The sequence below is a fragment of the Leptidea sinapis genome, chromosome 2, assembly GCF_905404315.1.
Source record: "Leptidea sinapis chromosome 2, ilLepSina1.1, whole genome shotgun sequence".
Classification (NCBI taxonomy): Eukaryota; Metazoa; Arthropoda; class Insecta; order Lepidoptera; family Pieridae; genus Leptidea; species Leptidea sinapis.
In genome coordinates this window covers 21,104,059-21,126,144 of record NC_066266.1, presented here as the reverse complement: position 1 = coordinate 21,126,144, position 22,086 = coordinate 21,104,059, and the positions used below count along the sequence as shown (strand labels likewise).

At 36.2% G+C, this 22,086-nt stretch overlaps 1 protein-coding gene across 1 annotated transcript in view; it reads right to left on the bottom strand.

Annotated features, from left to right (window-relative positions):
- The window catches only part of LOC126973585 (leishmanolysin-like peptidase), an 85,179-nt gene extending 64,377 nt beyond the window's left edge, over positions 1-20,802 (bottom strand). The window contains exons 1-4 of the mRNA XM_050820913.1: positions 20,779-20,802; positions 18,586-18,686; positions 16,914-16,944; positions 16,067-16,149 (exon numbers count right to left, since the gene is read on the bottom strand). Coding sequence (XP_050676870.1) covers positions 16,067-16,149; positions 16,914-16,944; positions 18,586-18,686; positions 20,779-20,802 — 239 coding nt within the window. The remainder of the gene's footprint in view (positions 1-16,066; positions 16,150-16,913; positions 16,945-18,585; positions 18,687-20,778) is intronic.
- Positions 20,803-22,086: the final 1,284 nt, after the last annotated feature.

The following is a 22,086-nucleotide window of genomic DNA, read 5'->3' as shown; positions in this document are numbered from 1 at the left end:
CCTGAGAAAGTAATAAAGAAATAATGTAAAAATTCTAATTAGTTATTCATTTTGATATTTATATTCACCTTTTAAACCTTCTCTGGACTTCCACAAATAATTCAAGACCAAAATTAGCCGAATCAGTCCAGCCGTTCTCGAGTTTTAGCGAGACTAACGAACAGTAATTCATTTTTATATATATAGATAGATTTCTTTGATTTAAGTTTCTCCTTGTAATAATGTGTTCCGTCACAATCGTCTAGCAAATTTCACAAACTGTCATAACTTTTTTGTGACTATTAAAGCAACATATTGTAATTACAAATTGGTATTAAGACACTCTAATTTCATTCATAAGTTGCTACAGAAAATGATACTATATACATGAACTCAATTAGCAATATAATTATTACGACGACCCATATAGCCGAATGGTTAGTGACCCTGACTATTAAGCTAGAGGTCATGGGTTCGAATCCCATAGAATATTTATGTTTGTTTCCGAGTCATGGATGTTTATACGTATTTATGTATGTTTAAGTAAGTATATTGTATTAAATATATGATTGTCTTGTAGCCCATAACACAGGCTATATATGCTTAACTTCAGGCAAGATAATTTGTGTAAAAAGTGTGTCAATATTATTATTATTTCAGAACTCTCATCACAAGGCCACCCAAAATTACAATTACCTCCGCCGCATAGTGGTTTAATATCGCCAGAACCACCGCCAGCTTATGTCGAGATAGAGCGACCGTTTTCGGAGCAGGCCGTTATAACACCGCAAACCCCAGTGGCTTCACCGCGTAAGTAATAACAAGCCATGTAACACCAGAAACACAAATGACCGCACGACGTAAGTATGGAGGAATTTTCTAGAAACTGTGACATCCATAATGTTAACACGAGGAACAAACATAAACTTGTTATGCCTTCTACTCGGTTGGGTCGAGTTAGTAAGTCTTTTGTTGGGCGATGTATATGCTTCTACAATATGATCCCAGAAAATGTACCAAACAAATGTGTTACGAAATTTAAAAGAATTGTTAAAAAACGTTTGTGTGGGAAAGGTTATTGTAGCATAAACGATTTTCCTAATGACACCATGGACTGGGAATAAAGCGAACACCCTCACCTTAATTATAAATGTTTATTGTACGATATCACATTGTAATCCATATTTTATATTTAAAAAAAAGACCGCTGAGTTTCTTGCGCCCATTCTTCTCAGGTCTGAGGCAGTCTATTTTGAATGGGTGGTAGTTTTTGACGTTCAATAAGTGATTTTAAATCCTATTTTGAATAAAAATATTTAAATTTGAATTTGAATTGAAAAGCCACGTAACACTAGAGCCCCCCTACGAGTAGCTTTACGGCGTAAGTAATAAAAACCCTTAATACACTAAAAACACCAGTGGCCTCAAGACCAAAGCAATAAATAGCCGTGTAACACTAGAAACACAAGTGGCAGCACAACGTAAGTATTGAAAAGCCACGTAACACTAGAGCCCCCGTACGAGTAGCTTTACTGCCTAAGTAATAAAAACCCTTAATACACCAAAAACACCAGTGGCCTCAAGACCAAAGCAACAAATAGCCGTGTAGCACTAGAAACACAAGTGGCAGCACAACGTAAGTATTGAAAAGCCACGTAACACTAGAGCCCCCGTACGAGTAGCTTTACCGCGTAAGTAATAAAAACCCTTAATACACCAAAAACACCAGTGGCCTCAATACCAAAGCAATAAATAGCCGTGTAACAGTAAAATCACCGTGGCTTCATTGCGCACGTAATAAAAATATCATTTTTCAATGCATCTATCGAATTTATATAGAACATAGAATAAAAGCATAAGTTTCACATTGCAATAATAATATGTTCCGTCGAAATCGTCTAGCAGTTTAAGAATAATTAAAGCTACAGGTTGTAATTTCAAATAGGAACTTAGGCATTCCAATTTTAAACAATATGTTATGTTTTTTTAAAGTGATTACCCTCACTTCTAGGATTAATACACAAATAAAATTTGAAAAACAAAATTTTATGACGAGCGTTCCGTGCCGGTGCTCTAACCAACTGAGCTAACCGTTCGAGTACCGCGTCGTTATAAAATTGTGTTTGCTTTGTTCAACTCTCAGTTGGTTAGAGCACCGGCACGGAACGCCGGAGGTCGTGGTTTCGAATCCCGCATCGTTCATAAAATTTTGTTTTTCAAATTTTATTTGTGCATTCCAATTTTTATTGATAGGTTTCCAGAGCAATGTATACTATAAACTTAAACTCAATTAACATATTATTTCAGACTGCTCATCACAATGCCATCCAAGTTTACAGTCACCTTCACCTCCACATAATGGGTTATTATCACCAGAGCCACCGCCAGCGTATAACGAGATAGACCGAGGGTGTTCGGAGCAGTCCGTTGTAACACCACAAACCCCAGTGGATTCACTGCGTAAGTTCTGAAAACCCTTGTAACACTAGAAACACCAGTGGTTATGTGTACCTACTTAACTACAACCAACGGACGAGAATTAAATCAATATGTATGAGTTGTTATTTATCTAATATATAAAATTCTCATGTCGCGGTGTTTGTAGTTAAAATCCTTCGAAACGGCTTGACCGATTCTCATGAAATTTTGAGTGCATAATGGGTAGGTCTGAGAATCGGACAACATCCAATTTTCATCCCCCTAAATGTTAACGGTGGTCCACACTAATTTATTTATTTTAAATTTATTTGATATTCTTTTTAAATTTGTTTGATTATGAGTCAGCATTAAAAAATACATACAACTTCAAATTTCCACCCATCTATGATCAACAGTTACTTTTGTATCGCGATTTTAATATCGGCAATACAACGTTTGCTGGGTCAGCTAGTAACTTTATAAAAATAATTTCATAATATTTATCTAAATTATAACTATATTTACATTGGTTGTGTTTAAAGCCTCTTTTATTACACTATTGTTCTTTCTACAAAGGCAAAATAGCACGGGAAAGTATAACTTCCTTATATATATTTCATTTTTCTTTTTCTATTACTAGCTGACCCGGCAGACTTCGTACTGCCTCAATGGATAAATAAAAGACCTAAACTTGTATAAAATAAACTTAAAACAAACAAAAGGACTACTTTTTTTAATTAAAACAAATTATAAAATGCTCAGTATGAATGAAATTTTATTATTTTCAATTTATTGCTTACTTACAAAACAGAGTTTTCCTAAAATACTGGCTATTTATAAGGTTTCAATATGATATTGACAGACACACACAGTTGTGATACAGTCTGTTAATAAATTTAAAGCTTTCTGATAAACCATATTTTTTGTTCTGTTTTGTGGTGCGGTTAGGTTCAAAAAATTTATTTTACGTCAATACTTATGATTTATCAATCTAGATATAAATAATCTGTTAGATAATTAACAACTGTAGCTAAATCTACCTACTATAGTTACCTAAAATTAAGTTTTTTCTACCTCCTGAGTATGTTAGAAAGATATAAAAATTCTAATTAATTATTCCTTTTAAACTATTTTAATTTGATTTCTGAACGACAGGGGACACACAAAAGGAAAATCAAAATCGTTGTTTTTATTTAATTCCGAGCATTTTCATATTTATTCAAACCTTTTAAACCTTCTCTGGACTTCCACAAATAATTCAAGACCAAAATTAGCCAAATCGGTCCAGGCGTTCTCGAGTTTTAGTGAGACTAACGAACAGCAATTCATTTATATATTTGACAATAATATTTCAAAACATCAAAAATTATTTCGTAACGTATGCGTTGTTGTAATGAAATTGTTTCACAGCAGAACTGTCAAACCGTGCGTCAATAAATTCTCTCATACAAAATATGTACATACAAAACAAAAATTGGAAATAAAAATAATTATGGGTCCCAAACTAAAATAAATACTAGGTATCCTATCTCTCAAGTTGGACTAAACTGCACTCCATGAAGTAATCCCCATTAAAATCCGTTCATTAGTTCAGGAGTCCATCGCGGACAAACAATGTGTCACGTAATTTATATATATTAAGATATATTAGTTCTGAACCCTTAAGAGAATTTTTTATCCTTCCATCAACAGAAACACCACAAACGTCTACCGCGATTGTAACCAGGACTGGGAGGAAGTATATGGTGTGTCCATTCTGCAAGACAAGCGTCCACACGCTCGTGGTGAGAGAGTCCGGACCGTTTACACACTTGCTTGCTCTTATTCTCTTCATGTTGTAAGTAAATATGTTAATGTTAACACGAACGAGTAAAAAAAGAAGGATTCCGCGCCGTGATATTAGCAAGTGAAGCACCGTTATGCTAGTGTGTGTGCGGTTACGGGGGATACTAGTTACACAATTTTTTCTCCCTTAAATAATCATATATTGCCAAAAATACTTATATAGTATCGTTTTTACACATTTACACCAAGCACGACAGCATTTTTAAAATATTTTATTGAGACGCAAACTGATCGTTCACAGACGATGACAATTCTCTGGCCCGCATATCGGCCTGTAGTAGTGTCAGTGTGTGCGTGGGACTATGTATTTACATGTTAAGGCGAAGAGTAAGCAGAAAACACGCAAACATGGTGTTTTTAGACAAGTTTTGTGGTGAAAGTATAGCATTTCGAGCTATGAACACTACTTAATCCTGTTACACATATCCTTAAGTATTATTTGTAGGTTGCTAATGCTTGCTGTTGGTCATAGTTAACACTGCCGAGCCTTTTTCAACTACCACTTTTCTTTGAAGTTAAACAAGTTTTTTGGCATGGCGTGACGCATTTTTTTGGTACTTCTCTCAGAAAAGTTATTCTTATAGCTTGTACTTTTTTGTGTAGGTTTAATTATTCAGATTAGTATTGAATAACGAGGATTGTAAGCATATAGACTGATTTCCACCCAAGAATTTTGAAAATATTGGCTTTGTTACATAGAGTGCGGGCCGGCAGCCGTGAACTCATATCGCTGGCATTTAGTGTCGCCTTAATCGGCTTGTTTTGGTGCAACACTGTTATGTAAGGTGGCACGGAGCCCTTATTTTTTTACTAGTCCGTGAATGTTAATTGTAATAAATATACCACTATTAATAAGCCAAGGGGTCTTCTTTTTTGGGATAAATTATAATTAATATTTGACGTTACAAGCAACGAACAGAAATTATCTATTTATTTACATGCGGCCACTGAGTATACAAGTAGAACGTGCTAACTTATTCATTGCCCATCGGTAATTATAATAAGATCGAAACACTTAACAAATTAATTTTAAATTAGGTAACCTTATGTAAGTTTATAATATTTAGTTTTTATACCACGTTACTTTTAGTTTCCTACCAGTAAAAAAGTTTTGCTTTTATTTTATATCAAAATATTTTTCGTGACGTCACAAAATGGCCCAACGGAAGACCAGCGTTTGGATTTCAAACCAGCAAACATGCTGAGTTGGGTCCATTTTTTGAATCGTATATATTAGAAATGTTTCTGTCTTTGTTTTTTGCTTGTGTATCAATCTTAAGTTTATATTTATTTTTTATGTTATGTCTTTTGTATTTGTACAAAACTGTGGAAGGCTCCTTTGCACAGGAAGTCGGCTAGATTATGGGTACCAAAACGGCGCCTATTTCTGCCGTGAAGCAGTAATGTGTAAGCATTACTGTATTTCGGTCTGAAGGGCGCCGTAGCTAGAGAAATTACTGGGCAAATGAGGCTTAACATCTTATGTCTGAAGGTGACGAGCACAATTGTAGTGCCGCTCAGAATTTTTGGGTTTTTTGAGAATCCTGAGCGGCACTGCATTGTAATGGGCATGGCGTATCAATTACCATCAGCTGAACGTCCTGCTCGTCTCGTCCCTTATTATCATTTAAAAAAAAATCTTTCTTTTTTTCTTTAATAACTTAGGTACGCTGTTTTGTAATAAAGACATTGTCGCATTTATCAATACATCTCTTTCCAGTTGCATGCCGATAATATTCCTCGCCTACTGCTGTGACATTTGCAAGTACAAGAATCACTACTGCCCCAACTGCAACAAGGTGATTGGCTACGAGACTCCACTGCTCTGTACGGGAATGGTCTACACAAAAGCGAGTGCGTCTAATCATCGCGTTGTGGTCGTTTCGAATTGAGGGCTTTCAATAGACAACCGACCAAAGTCCGGCCGCAAAGCAGAAAGAATCTCGTACGTTGACCTTTATTATCTGTCTCTGTCACTCCCGCGTAAATATAACGCGTCTTGTTCGCTTTACAATCCGTGATGACGACAGCCATTTGAATCTGTGCGAGCGAGACGCATTATATTTACGCGGGAGTGACAAGGACAGGTAATAATAGGTCAACGAACGAAATTCTTCCCGCTCAGGACTTTACATATTAAAACGCCGAGTGACATACGTCTAATGATACAATAACAATCCATTTAGAATATATGCACTTAATATAAAGGTGGCGACTGACTTGTACCGTTTGTTTGGAATGTATCATTCGAACTCTTGGCTCAAATGTCCTCCATTTCTTCTCATGATGAGACGTAGAGATAATTTGCATCAGTAGGATCCTATAAAATGAGTTTTTCTTCGTAATTGTCGATAAATAAAAGTGTTTTTCGTTATCCCACTGCATTTTACTTATTGAAAATCGTGAGTGAAAAACGAGACGGATTGTGCTTGCGACTTGCTCGCGCGACAACGCAGCGTACACTGACTGAATGACTGCTTTGTGTCAGCTTGATGTGTTCACAAGTGCTATCAACGTCATGAACTGTCATAAGATATCCCAATTAATAATTTAACAGTACTTAATATTGTTAATATTTAAATACTATTTAATATATAATTATTTCTATGATTAGAAATAACTATAATAGCATATCTTAATATATATATATATTTCTTGTGTGCGTGTGTTTGTCACTGAACTCCTCCTAGACGGCTGGACCGATTTTGATGAAACTTGCTGTGTGTCTTCAGGTGTATTCGAGGATGGTTTATATTCACAATTGAACTACCTCCTAAACGGCTGGACCGATTTTGATGATTTTTTTGTTTGTTTCAGTGAATTTGAGATTGGTTTAGAATTAAGATTCTCAATTCTGTCCATATTATATAATTCTCCTGCTCATTTGTATGTTAGTGAACTCATCCTAACGGCTGGACCGATTTTTCAAATTTAAGACGTGTGTACAGGACAACGTCTGTCGGGTCCACTAGTAATATTTAGATGTTTAGTTAACTTGATTCGTCTCAGTCGGCACTACAGTAGTGCCAACTAACAGTTGGCAGCATCATCACGGTAGACGGTCGTGCTATATATAAGACAGAGCGCTGAGTTCGAGTGGGCATTACTTATAGTGAATTCTAACGGGAAACACTGCCAAAATTGTATTTATTAGTGGAAACTGTAAAAAACATATATTTCAATGTTCAAATTATCAACCCCTTCGACATTTGTAATGTAACACTCAAAGGGATTCGCTAAAAAACGGCCTGTGCAAAAAAGAACAAGTTCATTAATTGATGTTCCAAAGTAAAAAAGGCAAGTGATATCAGCATAAAGTTTAATCTGACCGTACAAGCCAATTTTATGAATATTGTTGACGTAAATTAAGTATAAAAGGGGTCCTAAGATTGAGCCTTGAGTCACTGCGTATAATTAAGGCTTACTTTGATGATTGACAATTTGCTTTCGTTGACTCAAATATGATTCAAAATTTTTATTAGAGCTATTCCTTTGATAGTAGAGTGGAGCACGGTGCTCGTACATAATACATTATAAAGTGACGTAATACCAAGAGCCAATAGAATTAAATACCTTAAGAGTTAGGACTGTTTGAAAATTGGCCCTGCAATTTAATAATTCCAAGGGCGTAGCTAGGATGTTGTTAAGATTCAGGCGTAGATAAACCAAGAATATATCTAAGGTAAAGGCGAATAAAGATTCAACCATATTACCAGTTTCCCTTGCACTGGATGCCGGCTTAGATTACGGGTACCACAACGGCGCCTATTTCTGCCGTGAAGTAGTTAAACATTATTGTGTTCTGGTCTGAAGGGCGCCGTTGCTAGTGAAATTACTGGGCAAATGAGGCTTAACATTTTATGTCTCAAGGTAACGCGCGCAGTTGTATTGCCGCTCAGAATTTGTGTGTTTTTCAATAATCCTGAGCGGCACTGCATTGTGCAATGGACACGGCGTATCAATTACCATCAGCTGAACGTCCTGTTCGTCTCGTCCCTGATTTTCATAAAAAAAAAGAATCAATTTTGTTTTTGTTTATTAATTGGGTACTTACGTAATATTATTAATATTACTTCAACGTTTTGCGAGCATTCCTGTACTTAGCAAAGCCCTTGAATAAATTCTCGTAAATGCAAGCCTTAAGTTATATGTAAAATTACTTGCGTTCAGTTGGTGTGATCATATGTGTACCTACTAAGCATTTGGTGGGTTAAATCTCTCGTTCTGACTCGACGTCTAGTTCCTCTAAGACTAGTGTCTTGTTTGTAGGTGTAACACGAATGTGGATTGCTGATTTATGTCATTACGTATATGTTTTAATAACAATATGAATAAAAGTCAAGTTATCTGGAATTAACTTCAATGCATAATAGATTTTAATAGATTGTTAAGGCAACTATCGCGAATTGCAAAAATATAACCTCAAAATAGTTTTATTGGTCATGACGTCATGATTACACGACGGACCAAGCACTTCGTACCCTTTATATGGCGCTAGTCCGTAGTATTCTTGAGTGCAACTCAGTTGTTTGGAACCCACATGAGAGCAAATATACTTTAATGATTGAACAAGTCCAAAAACAATTCCTTAGACATTTGTATAAGAGGCAATATGGATACTATCCATTTATATACCCATCACTCTTTTTACAAGGACATCTGAGCTTTGATTCACTGCAGTTACGTAGGAACGTAGCTCTTACTAAGTTTGTTCTCAAAATAATTCGGGGCAGAGTGGACTGCATATACTTATTACAACGTTTGTTGCGTTTCTTTGTACCGACCTCGTACGTACGCGCGCGGCGACACGCACTATTAGCGCAGCCACCTGCACGCACTGAAGCGCATAAGCACACGCCTGTAATACGAGCCATCTGTCTTCTAAACTCTGTACTTGAGGTAGCACCACAGTGTGATCTAATTGCCAGCTCGATGGAATGTTTGGTCAAAGAATGTAAGAAAAGATTTGAGAGTATGATGCCTGTAAGCTCTATAGAATACGATAACTAGTTTATAATTTTCATTGTTGTTTTTTCTCTAGTATTATATCTTTGTAACGCTTTAGATTTAATCTGTTATGTTACATTGTATCTTTAATAAATAAATAAATAAATACACAATCAAAGTCATTCATCCAAATGATGCAGCCCAAATGGGAGTTGAATCTCTTGAAATTACCCTGAAAACAGATCCTGATAGAACTAGAAAATCTCATGATGACAAAAGGTCTAAATTGAATCGAACGAACTCTAATTTAATCAAATGCGCAGAATGTGATGTTTATTTCGTCGTAGCTGAAATGTGCTTCGATCATGTTCGTGCGCATACGCCTTTTGATCCGATCGAATATATTGCGTGCAAAATATGTGATTTGCAAATACTCTGCGAGAGTCTCGGCGTGCATATGCGAACTCACAGAGAGTCTAAGTGCTGTAAAAATATTTAAACTAAAAATATCCAGACGACAGAGCCTTTCTCGGATCTTTAAGAATGTACAAAACTTGAACAAAAAAAAATTAATAGGACATCTGGATTCGGACCGGGGTCTTCTGCTTTCCGGATCACCCAATGTCCCATCTGAGCTATTACAGTCTTGTATATAGTGGCGAAATTTACCTTTGTATTCTAATGTTATTGTAGCAGTTTCTCATTAAAACACAGATAAAATGTTGTTGTGGCTGTTTTTTTTTAAATTGAAACCTAGATAGATCGATTTATCGTCCCCGAAATCCCTTGATACATCATTTTACGAAAATCGTTGGAACTTCCGAGATTTTGATTATATATATATATATATACTAGCTGAACCGACAGACGTTGTTCTGTAGATAATAAAAAAAATACTGTTTTATAGGAATTTGCCAATAATATTTTCAGACATCAAGAATGCTCCCTGTTGTTAACTATAATGAAATTGTTTCACAGCAGCACTGTCAAACCGTGCGTCACCAAATTCTCTCATAGAAAATATGCCCATACAAAACAAATATTGAAAATAAAAATAATTACGGGTCCCAAATCGAAATAAAAACTATCCTATCTCTCAAGTTGGACTAAACTGCACTCCATGAAGTAATCCCTATTAAAATCCGTTCATTAGTTTAGGACTCCATCGCGGACAAACAACGTGTCAGGTAATTTATATATATCTCGAAATCGTAGCTCAGTGATGATCCCCGTCAAGGATCTTGACACGTCCACGTTGAAATTCAGCAAACCGGCGATAAATTGTGGTTTTGGATGGGGCTTCATCACCAAATGCAGAAATCATCCGGTCAACACACTGTTTTTGTGTTAAACCACTTCGAAAGTCATAATAAATCATCGCTCTAGAATTTTCTCGAGTCAATTCCATTTTCTCAACGACTAAACAAGTTTGAAAAGACCTTGTGACAAGACCTAGAATCTTTTTTTAAATAAATAAATGGTATTCGATTTTTAAAACCAAGGAGATTTCAATTAAAAAGATCTTAATATGACAGGAACAGTGGAAATATTCCATTCCCGATACATTTAGTGCAGCCCTCGTATATAACAAGAATTGCTCGTTTAAAGATATAAGATAGTACTAATCTATGGAGAGAAAGAAGACTATTTAATTATAATAACAATTTAATTAAGACTACATTCGCAGATTTTAAAATAATTTCCTAGTTATAGTATTACTTGCAAAATTAATATCATGAAAATATCATCACTTCAGCCGGATGACGTCCAATAAGGCAAAAAACACGACGATCGGTCCCACGCTGCCTTGACCAGATCGTCGGTCCATCTTGTGTGTGCCTACCAACACTGCGTCTTCCGGTACGTGGTCGACATTCGAGGACTTTACTGCACCGACCGACGGCCATTTCAGTCCGTCGAGCTATGCGACGTCTTTTTTCAATTCAATTCAATTTTCTTTATTTGCGAATTTGGGTGACATACAGGTGTTGAATATCTACGAAAATATATGAGCAGCCAAACTCTGCTTAGTTACAGCATGCAACATTAAAAAAAAAAACATATTACTATACTATTACATAATGTTGTTAATATTATCATCTAAGATGTCTAATGTTCATTAATATCTTATCTTATATCTTTAAACGAGCAATACTTGCATATTTCTTGTATATATATATATATATATATAAACTGAATCTCGGAAACGGCTAAAACGATTTTCATAAAATTAAGTATGCAGGGGATTTCGGGGGTGATAAATCGATCTAGCTAGGTTTCAATTAAAAAAAAAATGGTTTTATCCATGTTTGAATGAGAAACAGCTACAATAACATTAGAATACAAAGGTAAATTTCGCCACTATATACAAGACTATTATAGCTCAGATGGGACATTGGGTGATCCGGAAAGCGGAAGACCCCGGTTCGAATCCAGATGTCCTATTAGTTTTTTTTTTTGTTCAAGTTTTGTACATTCTTAAAAATCCGAGCAAGGCTCGGTCGTCCGGATATTAATTATTATATGGCGAAAATCTAAATGTCAAACAACTAAATAGATGTCAAAAACAATATTTATAATAGTTAAAAAATTTCCGTAAGGTAATCACTGATTGTATAGTATGTCTTATCTATTAGAAACATTTTTAACTTTTTTTTTAACTTTCGGGATCTCCTCCGTTTCTATAATAACCCTGGGTAAGTGATTATGTAAACGACGCTTCTTCTTCCGGCTGAAGATGATGATTAACAGTAAATAGTCGACTTTTTGTTAATGATAATGGATTTGCATAATACTTATTACTCGACCGGCACTAGTATAGTAAGCATTGCGTAAATAATAGTATTTTAACATACTTTATTAGTGGTATGGATAATTTGTAATGTTTTTAAAGCGATGATTTTGTTGTTTTTCAAATTTTATTTGTTTACTAATCCTAGAAGTGAGGTTTATTTATTGTTTAGATTTACAAAAGCGACATATGAGGTTCAATTTCCTTATGTGTAAATATTGTGGTTGAGCAGGTTATCAACTGTAAAGTAGATCCTGTAGATGAAGTCACGGCCTGAGAGTTGAACAAAGCATACAAGATTTTATGACAATACGTCACTCGAACGGTTAGCTCAGTTGGTTAGAGCACCGGCACGGAACGCCGGAGGTCGTGGGTTCGAGTCGCATCGTTCATAAAATTTTGTTGATTTTCAAATTTTATTTGAGTGATATAGATTATAGACTACGCCAACATGATAAAATGTACAATACTCTATTTTAGACTACAATTGACAACCCTACGTATCGGTTACCTGCTGATAAGTAATGACCGCCGCCCACATTTTCTTGTAGCACCAGAGGAATCACAGGAGCGTTACGGGTCTTTATCTGTACCCGGTATTCGAGACTATACTTCTATAAAGTTCCACAGTAGTGCATCTAACGCCATCTAGTAATGAGTAGGGGGTTTCATGTTGTCTTTGTTCTTTGAGTGGTTTTATTGGTTGACGCTAGATGGCGCTACTTTCTTTGGGCTATGTGTGTTCCTAACAAATCAATATTAATATATTTAAATCCAGTGTTTGTTTCCAGTGACCTCCTAAACTAACGTATCGATTTAATGGGGTGCAGTTTAGTCCAAGTTGAGAGAGATAGGATAGTTTTTATTTCGATTCGAGCCCATAATTATTTTTATTCCCAATATTTTGTATGGACATATTTTCTATGAGAGATATTATTGAGGCACGCTTTGAAAGTTCTGCTGTGAAACAATTTCATTATTATAACAACAGGGAGCATATTTTACGAAATAGTTCTCGATGTTATTTATTTATTTATTTACTAATAATCCAACAGCTTTATACACCATTACAATAGACTTACAAATAATTTTACAAATATGCCAATTTAGGATTAAGAATAATAGTTACAAAACTTTAATAGGTATACATCTGTTATTTAATGCTAATATTATTACATACGTTAATAATAATATTATTTAAGAGGTGTGTGTGTGTGTGTGTGTATAGTGTAGGTGAGTGAGGGTGTAGCTGATTGAGTGTTTTCGTGTTTATGTTATACAATTTTATTTTCGTGTGTTTTAAGTATTGAGATTTCGTGTAAAAAGCGTTGCTTAGACGTCGCAAAAATGTCAGTACCTGCGTACTCGGTATTATATAAGTATGTTATACGTTTTAAAATATTGTTCTGGGCATAATTTGTAGTTACTTGGGGGACGTGAAACAAGGAAGTGTGACGGGTTCTGTAGTCCGGTACGCTTAGATATATAGATTCTAATAATTCCGAACAGTCTATAAGGTTATTCCATAACATATGGAGTAACAGTATATCGCTTTTTTTCCGCCGTATAAACAGAGGTTCCATTCCAAAGCGTACACAGACATCGTAATAGGTGTCGAAATGAGAGTAATCCTTGAAGCACAAGAATCTGACAAACTTCTTCTGTATAGACTCAATTTTGTTTATATGTACTGCATAGTGAGGTGACCAAATACATAATGCATAATCAAGGATACTCCTTACGTATGTTGAGTACAGAGTTTTTATGCATGTTATATTTGTAAAAGAACTACATGTACGTTTGATAAATCCGAGTCGTTTAAGGGCTCCATTAGTTATAATTTCAATGTGTTCAGACATAGTTAATTTAGAGTCCAGTTTAACACCAAGATCCCGAACTTACTTTACTTCTTTTATTAAGGAGTCACCTATCTTGTACGTAAATTTAATCGGACATTTTTGCCTCGTGAATGTTATTTTTTGGCATTTGCTGCCATTTATACATATGCGATTCTTCGTGTAATATACTGCCAGATTATTCAAATCCTTTTGTATGAGATGACAGTCTGTAGTTGAATCAATGGCATAGTAAATTTTCTTATCATCTGCATACATCAAGAAACGTGCGTGTTTAAAACAGGTAAATATGTCAAATAAGTATGCGTTATACAGCAATGGTCCTAAAATAGATCCCTGTGGAACTCCAGATAACGCATATATAAAATCACTTTTGGCACCACCCAGAACTACAGCCTGTCTCCTGTTTATTATGTAGGAGTAAAGCCATCTATGTAAATCACCTCTTATACCAAGCGCATATAATTTTTTTTTGCAGAATAATGTGATCCACGCGGTCAAAAGCCTTTTCAAAATCCGTATAGATAACATCCACCTGTTTTCCTTTACTCATTTTATCGACAGTGTAATTAACAAGCACAGACAAGTTTGTAACAGTAGAGCGCCTCTTCATGAAACCATGTTGTTCTGGTGGTATAAATTTATGTACGAGAGGTGTAATACGCTTCTGTATTACAATCTCGAAATTTTTTACCATCGAGTTGAGGATTGATATAGGTCTGTAGTTAACGATCTGGTTTCGTTGTCCAGTTTTGTATATTGGCACAATGAGGGCCTCTTTCCATTTTGCAGGGAACTCTCCGTAACGATTAACAGACAAGGTAAATATAATTGATAAAGGTAAAGCTAAAGTATCGGCACAATTTTTAAGAAACACTGGAGGTATTCCATCACTGCCCGCGCCCTTATTTATTTTGAGTGATTTCAGAATGCGTTTTATTTCATGTGCATCTACTGATATTTTCGATATAAGTTCGTTGTTTAGGCAACCCTATGGAAGTTCATAATCATCATAGGAATCTGCGGGATTTTCAAAAACACTTTTGAAGTGTTGACTAAAAGCAGAGCATATCTCGGTCTCATTATTGAAATCTTTTCCGTTGTATGACATAGTGTTAGGATGACCTATATTACCCGTTCTTAGGGATTTAACGTATGACCATAAACGAGTAGGATCTTTATTGATATATTCTTGCATACGATCGATATAAAATTTATAACATTTTTTTTGTAAAAGTTTTTGTCTTGAACGGAGTAAGCAAAATTCATCGAAATCTAGCGGATTTTTATATTTTTTCCATTTTTAGTGAAGTTTTAATTTATCTTTTACCACGTGTATAAGTGCTCTACTATACCAGCATGGAAATTTTTATGATGATTTATTTGTAATTCTAGGTATGAACAGAGCTATCAGATTATTAATTTGCTTATAAAATATATCAAGTATGTCGTTGATGTTGTCTCCTAGTAGATTGTTATGCCAGTTTATTTTGGAAAGGCCTTCATTTATTTCAATAAAGTTTGATCTATGAAAATTAAAGCGAGAGATAGATTTATTTTTCAAAAATTTAATATTAAGATCAGTTGTGTCTATTTCTAAGGACGGGTGATAATTATCTTCTGGAACGAGTGACTGCTTAGCTCTCAGTATATCAATTTGGAAATTGCAAAATATTAAGTCAAGAGTATTATGTGCTGTATTAGTAAGAAAGTTGTATTACTCCAGCTCAGCTATGCTGCACATATCCAAAAATTCTATGGCAGCATTTTGAAGACCTATTGAACCTTTTTTTAAGTGAGTTACCCCCTGTTGAGACCATTTCACGTGAGATAGATTGAAGTCCCCACATAGAAGTACATTATCGTTTTGATTGTTAACTAAATAATTAGAGAGTGCTGCTGTAAATGTCACAAGATTTGTGGCCTGATTTTTATCAGGTGGCATATAAACAACACCGACATGAAGCTGACGGTGATTACGGGATCCCAGTGTACTACTCGGTATGGTAATCCAAAGTGATTCTAGGCCAATACATGACCATTCCGATTTCTCTTGAGCAAGTAGATTTCTTTTACAACAAATCATGACACCTCCGCCAGTTTTCTTTGCAGTATAATCACGATCGCTATGAAATACTATTGACAAATTCATAATAAAACAGTATTTTAATTATTATGTACAGAACAAAGATTGTCGGGCCTGCTTGTAATACCTTACCTTACCACTTACCTATTAAGTTTAATTGGTCCTCCTGTTTTCCTCACTTTTAACGCTTGCTCCCAGAACTTGACGGCTTCCGGTAGTATTGTTTTCTGTACAGAACAACAAACCGTTTACTCATTTTAAACTTTTTTTTATGGAATAGGAGGTCAAACGAGCGTACGGGTCACATGGTGTTAAGTGATCACCGCTGCCCACAATTTTTGCAACACCAGAGGAATCACAGGAGCGTTGCCGGCCTTTAAGGAAGGTGTACGCTCTTTTTTTGAAGGACTTGGAAATAAACTTCTGCTTTCATTATTTTTTTATTAAAGAGTAGAATGTCTATGAAATATAAACAAATATATTCATTTTGTTATGTTTTTAGTGATAACCCTCACTTCTGGGATTAATTACACAAAGAAAACTGAAAACAAATTTTGTGAACGATAAGGGACTCGAACCCGCAACCTCTCGCGTTCCGTGCGAGCGTTCTTTCCAACTGAGCCAACCGTTCAAGTGACGTATCGTTTATAAAATCTTGTTTTACCAGTGGGAGGCTCCTTTGCACAGGAAGCCGGCTAGATTATGGTTACCACAACGGCGCCTATTTCTGCCGTGAAGCAGTAATGTGTAAGTATTACTATGTTTCGGTCTGAAGGGCGCCGTAGCTAGTGAAATTACTGGGCAAATGAGACTTAACATCTTATGTCTCAAGGTGACGAGCACAATTGTAGTGCCGCTCAGAATTTTTCGGTTTTTCAAGAAACCCGAGCGACACAGCATTGTAATGGGCAGAGGGCATCAATTACCATCAGCTGAATTGCGATCGTCACATCGCTTTATTGTTATAAAAAAAAGTTATGTTAATACTCACATTAATCATTTCAAATTTCTCTTGCTGTAGCCTGAAACAAAACAAATTATTATAACATATATAAAACAGAGTTGCCTATAATTAGGATTAATTTATTAAAAAAAAAAAAAAATCTTATAACTATATTTACAATACTATGACAACATAAAATTAAAACTATCATTACGTGGAATCGTACCAAGAATACTAGCAGCATTTCCGCGTTGGATAGCAAGGCTGATCCGTTGACCGAGATAGCTGCCAGCGCTTAGGTTTCCAGTAGCCTTATTGAGGCGCGAAGATAGTATTTTGAACACGCAACGCGCCTCTGGGCCCCACGGGCCAAGTGTCTCGACACCAAACGGCACAAAGATGTTTGAGTCACTGAGACGGACATATTTGCTGTCTTCGGCAGTCGAAGCAGCAGCTCCAGCACCAACTGACGTAACTTGGACATGAGAAGGAGCCAGAGTGTCGACGCAAGTAGCGTCCCAGCGCCCTTCCCCGTGCCCAAGCCACCAGCGTCATTCCATCAGGACGCTTGCCATCGCCGCGGGTAATACCATTTGGCTCTAACACAGCTGGTATATTAAGAGCGGCAAATTCCCTGCGGCAGGATAACCCGTTGCCAATATTAATACTATTACGAGTCAGGACTACGAGGACAAGACAAGTGACAGTAACAATAGCGAAACTCAGCGGTCTCCCTTAAAAAAAATTAACTCACAAAATTCTCATAAAAAAAAAAAAAAATATGTCACCGACATAACACAATTGATTGCGAAACTGAAGTGGCAGTGGGCAGAGCATATATTTCGACGGACAGAACGCCGTTGGGGCAGTAAAGTTCTCGAATGGCGACCACGTATCGATAGACGTAGTGTTGGTAGGCCTCCACAAGATGAACCGACTGGTCAAGATCGCTGGAGTAGGTTGGATGAGGGCAGCGCAGGACCGATCATGGTGGAGATCTTTGGGGGAGGCCTTTTTCCAGTAGTGGGCGTCTTTCGGCTGATTATGATGATGATATAACTAAATTAGGAAAACGGTTGACCCTAAAGGTCATCCCTGCAACTTCCCGCTAATTGCATACCTAACCGCTAAACTGTACTTATGACGATTATGAGCTCTTCGAGCTCAAAGTGTTAGCTATGCTATGTTTATTAGCAATGAATAAACCGATTTTCATGCGGTGTTCAGTAGATCGATAAGGCCGTTTAAAAACTATTCTCAAAAACCTTGAGAAATTTTTTTGTAGTTTTTTTGAGCTTTCTCAAAATCTATCGGTCCGAATTGTATTAAATATACAAATGATTTGAGTTTTCTTTAGTGTTAATTCCGCCAATATTTGTCTTTAAACAATTCGACACGTGCCTCGCCTCTACACGAGGCATCCTCAGGACGTGCCGCCTCGCCATAATATGCCACGAGACTAAAAAAAAAATGTCTCAAACTCAAATTATTTGTATAATTATGGATTTCCGCAAAGTTACGCCTACTTCAATAAATTGTATTAAATATATCAGTTTGGTCAAGCCCTTTCGAATGGCAACACATACACACACACACACCCACATGCAGTCAGACAAAAAGACACCAGGACCTTAAAACGTTGAGATCTGATGAAAACTCGATTTTCAAAAAACGGGGTAAAACCACTAACTACCCGAAAAAAAATTGTGTGGAATCTCACCTATATACAGAATGATCGTAAACAATGCTGATCCTCAAGGGTTGGTCTATGCTTCTCTTCTTCACAAGATGTGGTGGCTCGATGTGGACTCCACGAATTACCTGAAATCAAAAAAAAAATATCGAGGGTAGTTCAATATTATATTCTTCTAGGACCAACCTGGTTGGCAATGTGACCAATATTTTTTTTATGACAATAAGGGACGGGACGATCAGGACGTTCAGCTAATGGTAATTGATTCGCCTTGCCCATTACAATGCAGTGCCGCAGTCTCATTTGCCCAGTAATTTCACTGGCTCCGGCGCCCTTCCCACCGAAACTCATAAATGCTTACACATTACTGCTTTACTACGGCAATTTATATAGAATTTCGTTGAATAGATAATATTTATAAGAATACAACTGCGCCTATTTCTGCCGTGAAGTAGTAATGTGTAAACATTATTGTGTTTCGGTGAAGGGCGCCGTAGCTAGTGTAATTACTGGGCAAATGAGACCTAACCTCTTATATCTCAACGTGACGAGCGTTCAGCTGAACGTCCGGCTCGTCTCGTCCCTTACTGCCATAAAAAAATCAAAAACATTGCTGGACACTGGACTATGAGCAAAACACATACAGGCGTATCCATACAGAGCTGGACACTTCAATCTACAGTTAGCGCGTGAGTTGAATGCAGTTGAGGCCTGTGGTAAATAGCGGGAGCATATCCCCCCGTTTGCCGCACGCCTCACCTACGACTACAGTGTAGTGATGTGCCGTCCTTGACAGTTATCGACTTATCGTACGCTGGAACGCATTACGGTGCACGGTGACTAGAGCGGTGCTGCACTACGCGTCGCGGCATATTGATTATAACACTAGAAATAAGGGATTGCTTGTTACTAATTGTAGTAGGCTTCATAAGATACATAATAGCTTTAAGGGTAAATGTATACACTTTTATAATAAAGTCCCAGCCACTGTTCAGGCATTATCTATAAATAAATTTAAATGAATTATAAAAAAAATGGCTCCGTCTTAAATCCAATTACTCCACTGCTGAATATCTAAGTGATCGGACAGCCTGGGACTAGATTCTGATTATTTAATAGCGATAGAAATGTACAATATTGTATATTTTTATTGAAAAGGGCGCAAAAAATTAATGCTGGGAGTTTTTCTTGCGCCACTTTTCTCCCAGAGAGCCATTTGTTTCCGAAGCTGTAGTAGTATATAGTATATTAGAAATGGCATGAAAAAGAATTCTAAAGGTGTCAATTTCGAGAAAATAAATGCCTTTTATGCCTTTTTTATTTGACTCTCAATGAGACACAACAAGCAGCGCGTCGCTGTATGTAAAAATATTCATATATTGGATGCATACCCTTTACAAGCTAATTTATTTTGTATATAACAGCCTATCTCTCAAAGAAAAATTTAAAGAAATAAATAGTATGACTGTTCATTGTCAGTACATTTATGAAAATTTAATATATGTTCACAAAAATCGTCACCTTTTTGCTCTTAATAGTGATTTTCATTATTATAACACTAGAAATAAGGGATTGCTTGTAACTAATTCTAGTAGGCTTCATAAGATACATAATAGCTTTAAGGGTAAAAATGTATACACTTCTACAATAAAGTCCCAGCCACTGTTCAGGCATTATCTATGAATAAATTTAAATGTTTTATAAAAAAATGGCTCTGTCGTAAATCCTATTACTCCACTACTGAATATCTAAATGATCGGACAGCCTGGGACTAGATTGTGATTATTTTATGGCGATCGAAATGACTGTACAATATTGTATATTTTTATTGAAAAGAGCGCAAAAAAAAGAATGCTGGGAGAGTTTCTTGCGCCGCTTCTTCTCTCTCAGAGCGCCATTTGTTTCCGAAGCGGTAGTAGTATCCAGTAGTATAAGAAATGACATCAAAAAGAATTCTAAAGGAATCAATTTTGAGAAAATAAATGCCTGCCATTGTAAGATACTCTATTGATTGAAAACAGAGGCCGTTGATTTTCTTGTATGTTCTTCTCACGAGCTCTACTTTTTACATAACATATGTTAGATTCAGTAATTTAAAGGAAATATTTATAGTGACGATTCAAAAGCGCTTAGTTTAATAAAGTTTATTCGACTTTGAGATCTTTTTTTTCTATCTTCAATAATTGGTTCTTAATGTGCACACAATAAAGAAATAATGACCAAATCCTCGTCACTATCGCACATCTTGTTGCTCGCAAGCGAACAAGTATAGAAATGATGCGAGCTGTCACTTACTGCGGTTGTAATGCGATAGGTACCGTCTAGCGACGTGAAGCAACGCGCTGCACAGCGAAGCTGTAATGCACACACAGTTCTGACTCTAGTCTAGTACTTTTACTAATACTTGATCGTATCATGGCACCGAAGACGAGCGGTAAGGCGCAAAAGAACATATCCAAGACTGATAAGAAAAATAAGAAGTACAAGAGGAAGGAAAGTTACGCAATTATCATCTGCTTGAGCACTTTGTAAATACAATGTCACGTCTTGCGCACTACAACAAGCGCTCCACGATCACATCCCGTTAGGTGCAGACTTCCGTGAAACTCCTGCTGACCGATGAGCTGGCCAAGCACGCGGTGAGCGAGGGCACCAAGGCTGTCACCAAATACACGAGCTCAAAGTGATGATGAAGAAAGTGAGGACGACACAAATATTATTAATTATAAAGGCCCTTTTTATCATAAAAAAAAACTATAATGAGTTCCGGCCCTTACCGTGCTATCGCGTTTTAATACTAAAGTTTTAACCCCTTTTATTCGTCAAAGCCAAGCACGTGAAATGGCGAAAAATGTATGAGACATTTGTGCTAAGAAAGGCAGAACAAAAAATTTTAGACTTAATTTAAAAAAATTATTCATCATAATAACCTAGCGTAAAATGGTAAGCTTGAAGCATTGTTTAAATTTATCGACACACTCATTATTATCGTAAGCAATTATAATTAGGTCACAGCACTATCGCATTCCTGTACTCTGCATTCAACTCATGCGTTACACGACTAATATTCAAACAGTAATCGGGCTGAATGCCCTAACTCGGTAACGGTTGCAGCGGGAATGTGTCGACGCAAAAAAAATTCAAAATTTACTAATAATTTTAATTTTCTATTTTTATTGGGATTTACAATAAAAGCGTATTTTTTTAGTTTTTCACCGACTTCAAAAAAGGAGGATGTTCTCAATTCGTCGGTATGTTTTTTTTTATGTTTGTTACCTCAAAACTAGACTGGGTGAACCGATTTTGATAATTCAAATTTATGGAGTCATCTAAGATAGGTTTTTTTACTACATACATAGTTATAGGTGAGATGTGCTTGAGTCGTGAGGAGGCGAGAGCGGGTCGCGGCGGAAGGACACTGATTCCAAACATAACAGTAATGTTATCTAGAATTAGATTAATTAATTAGATTCTATAAAAATACGCAATTATTTTTACACTTTTTAGTGCACATTTATATCTATTGTT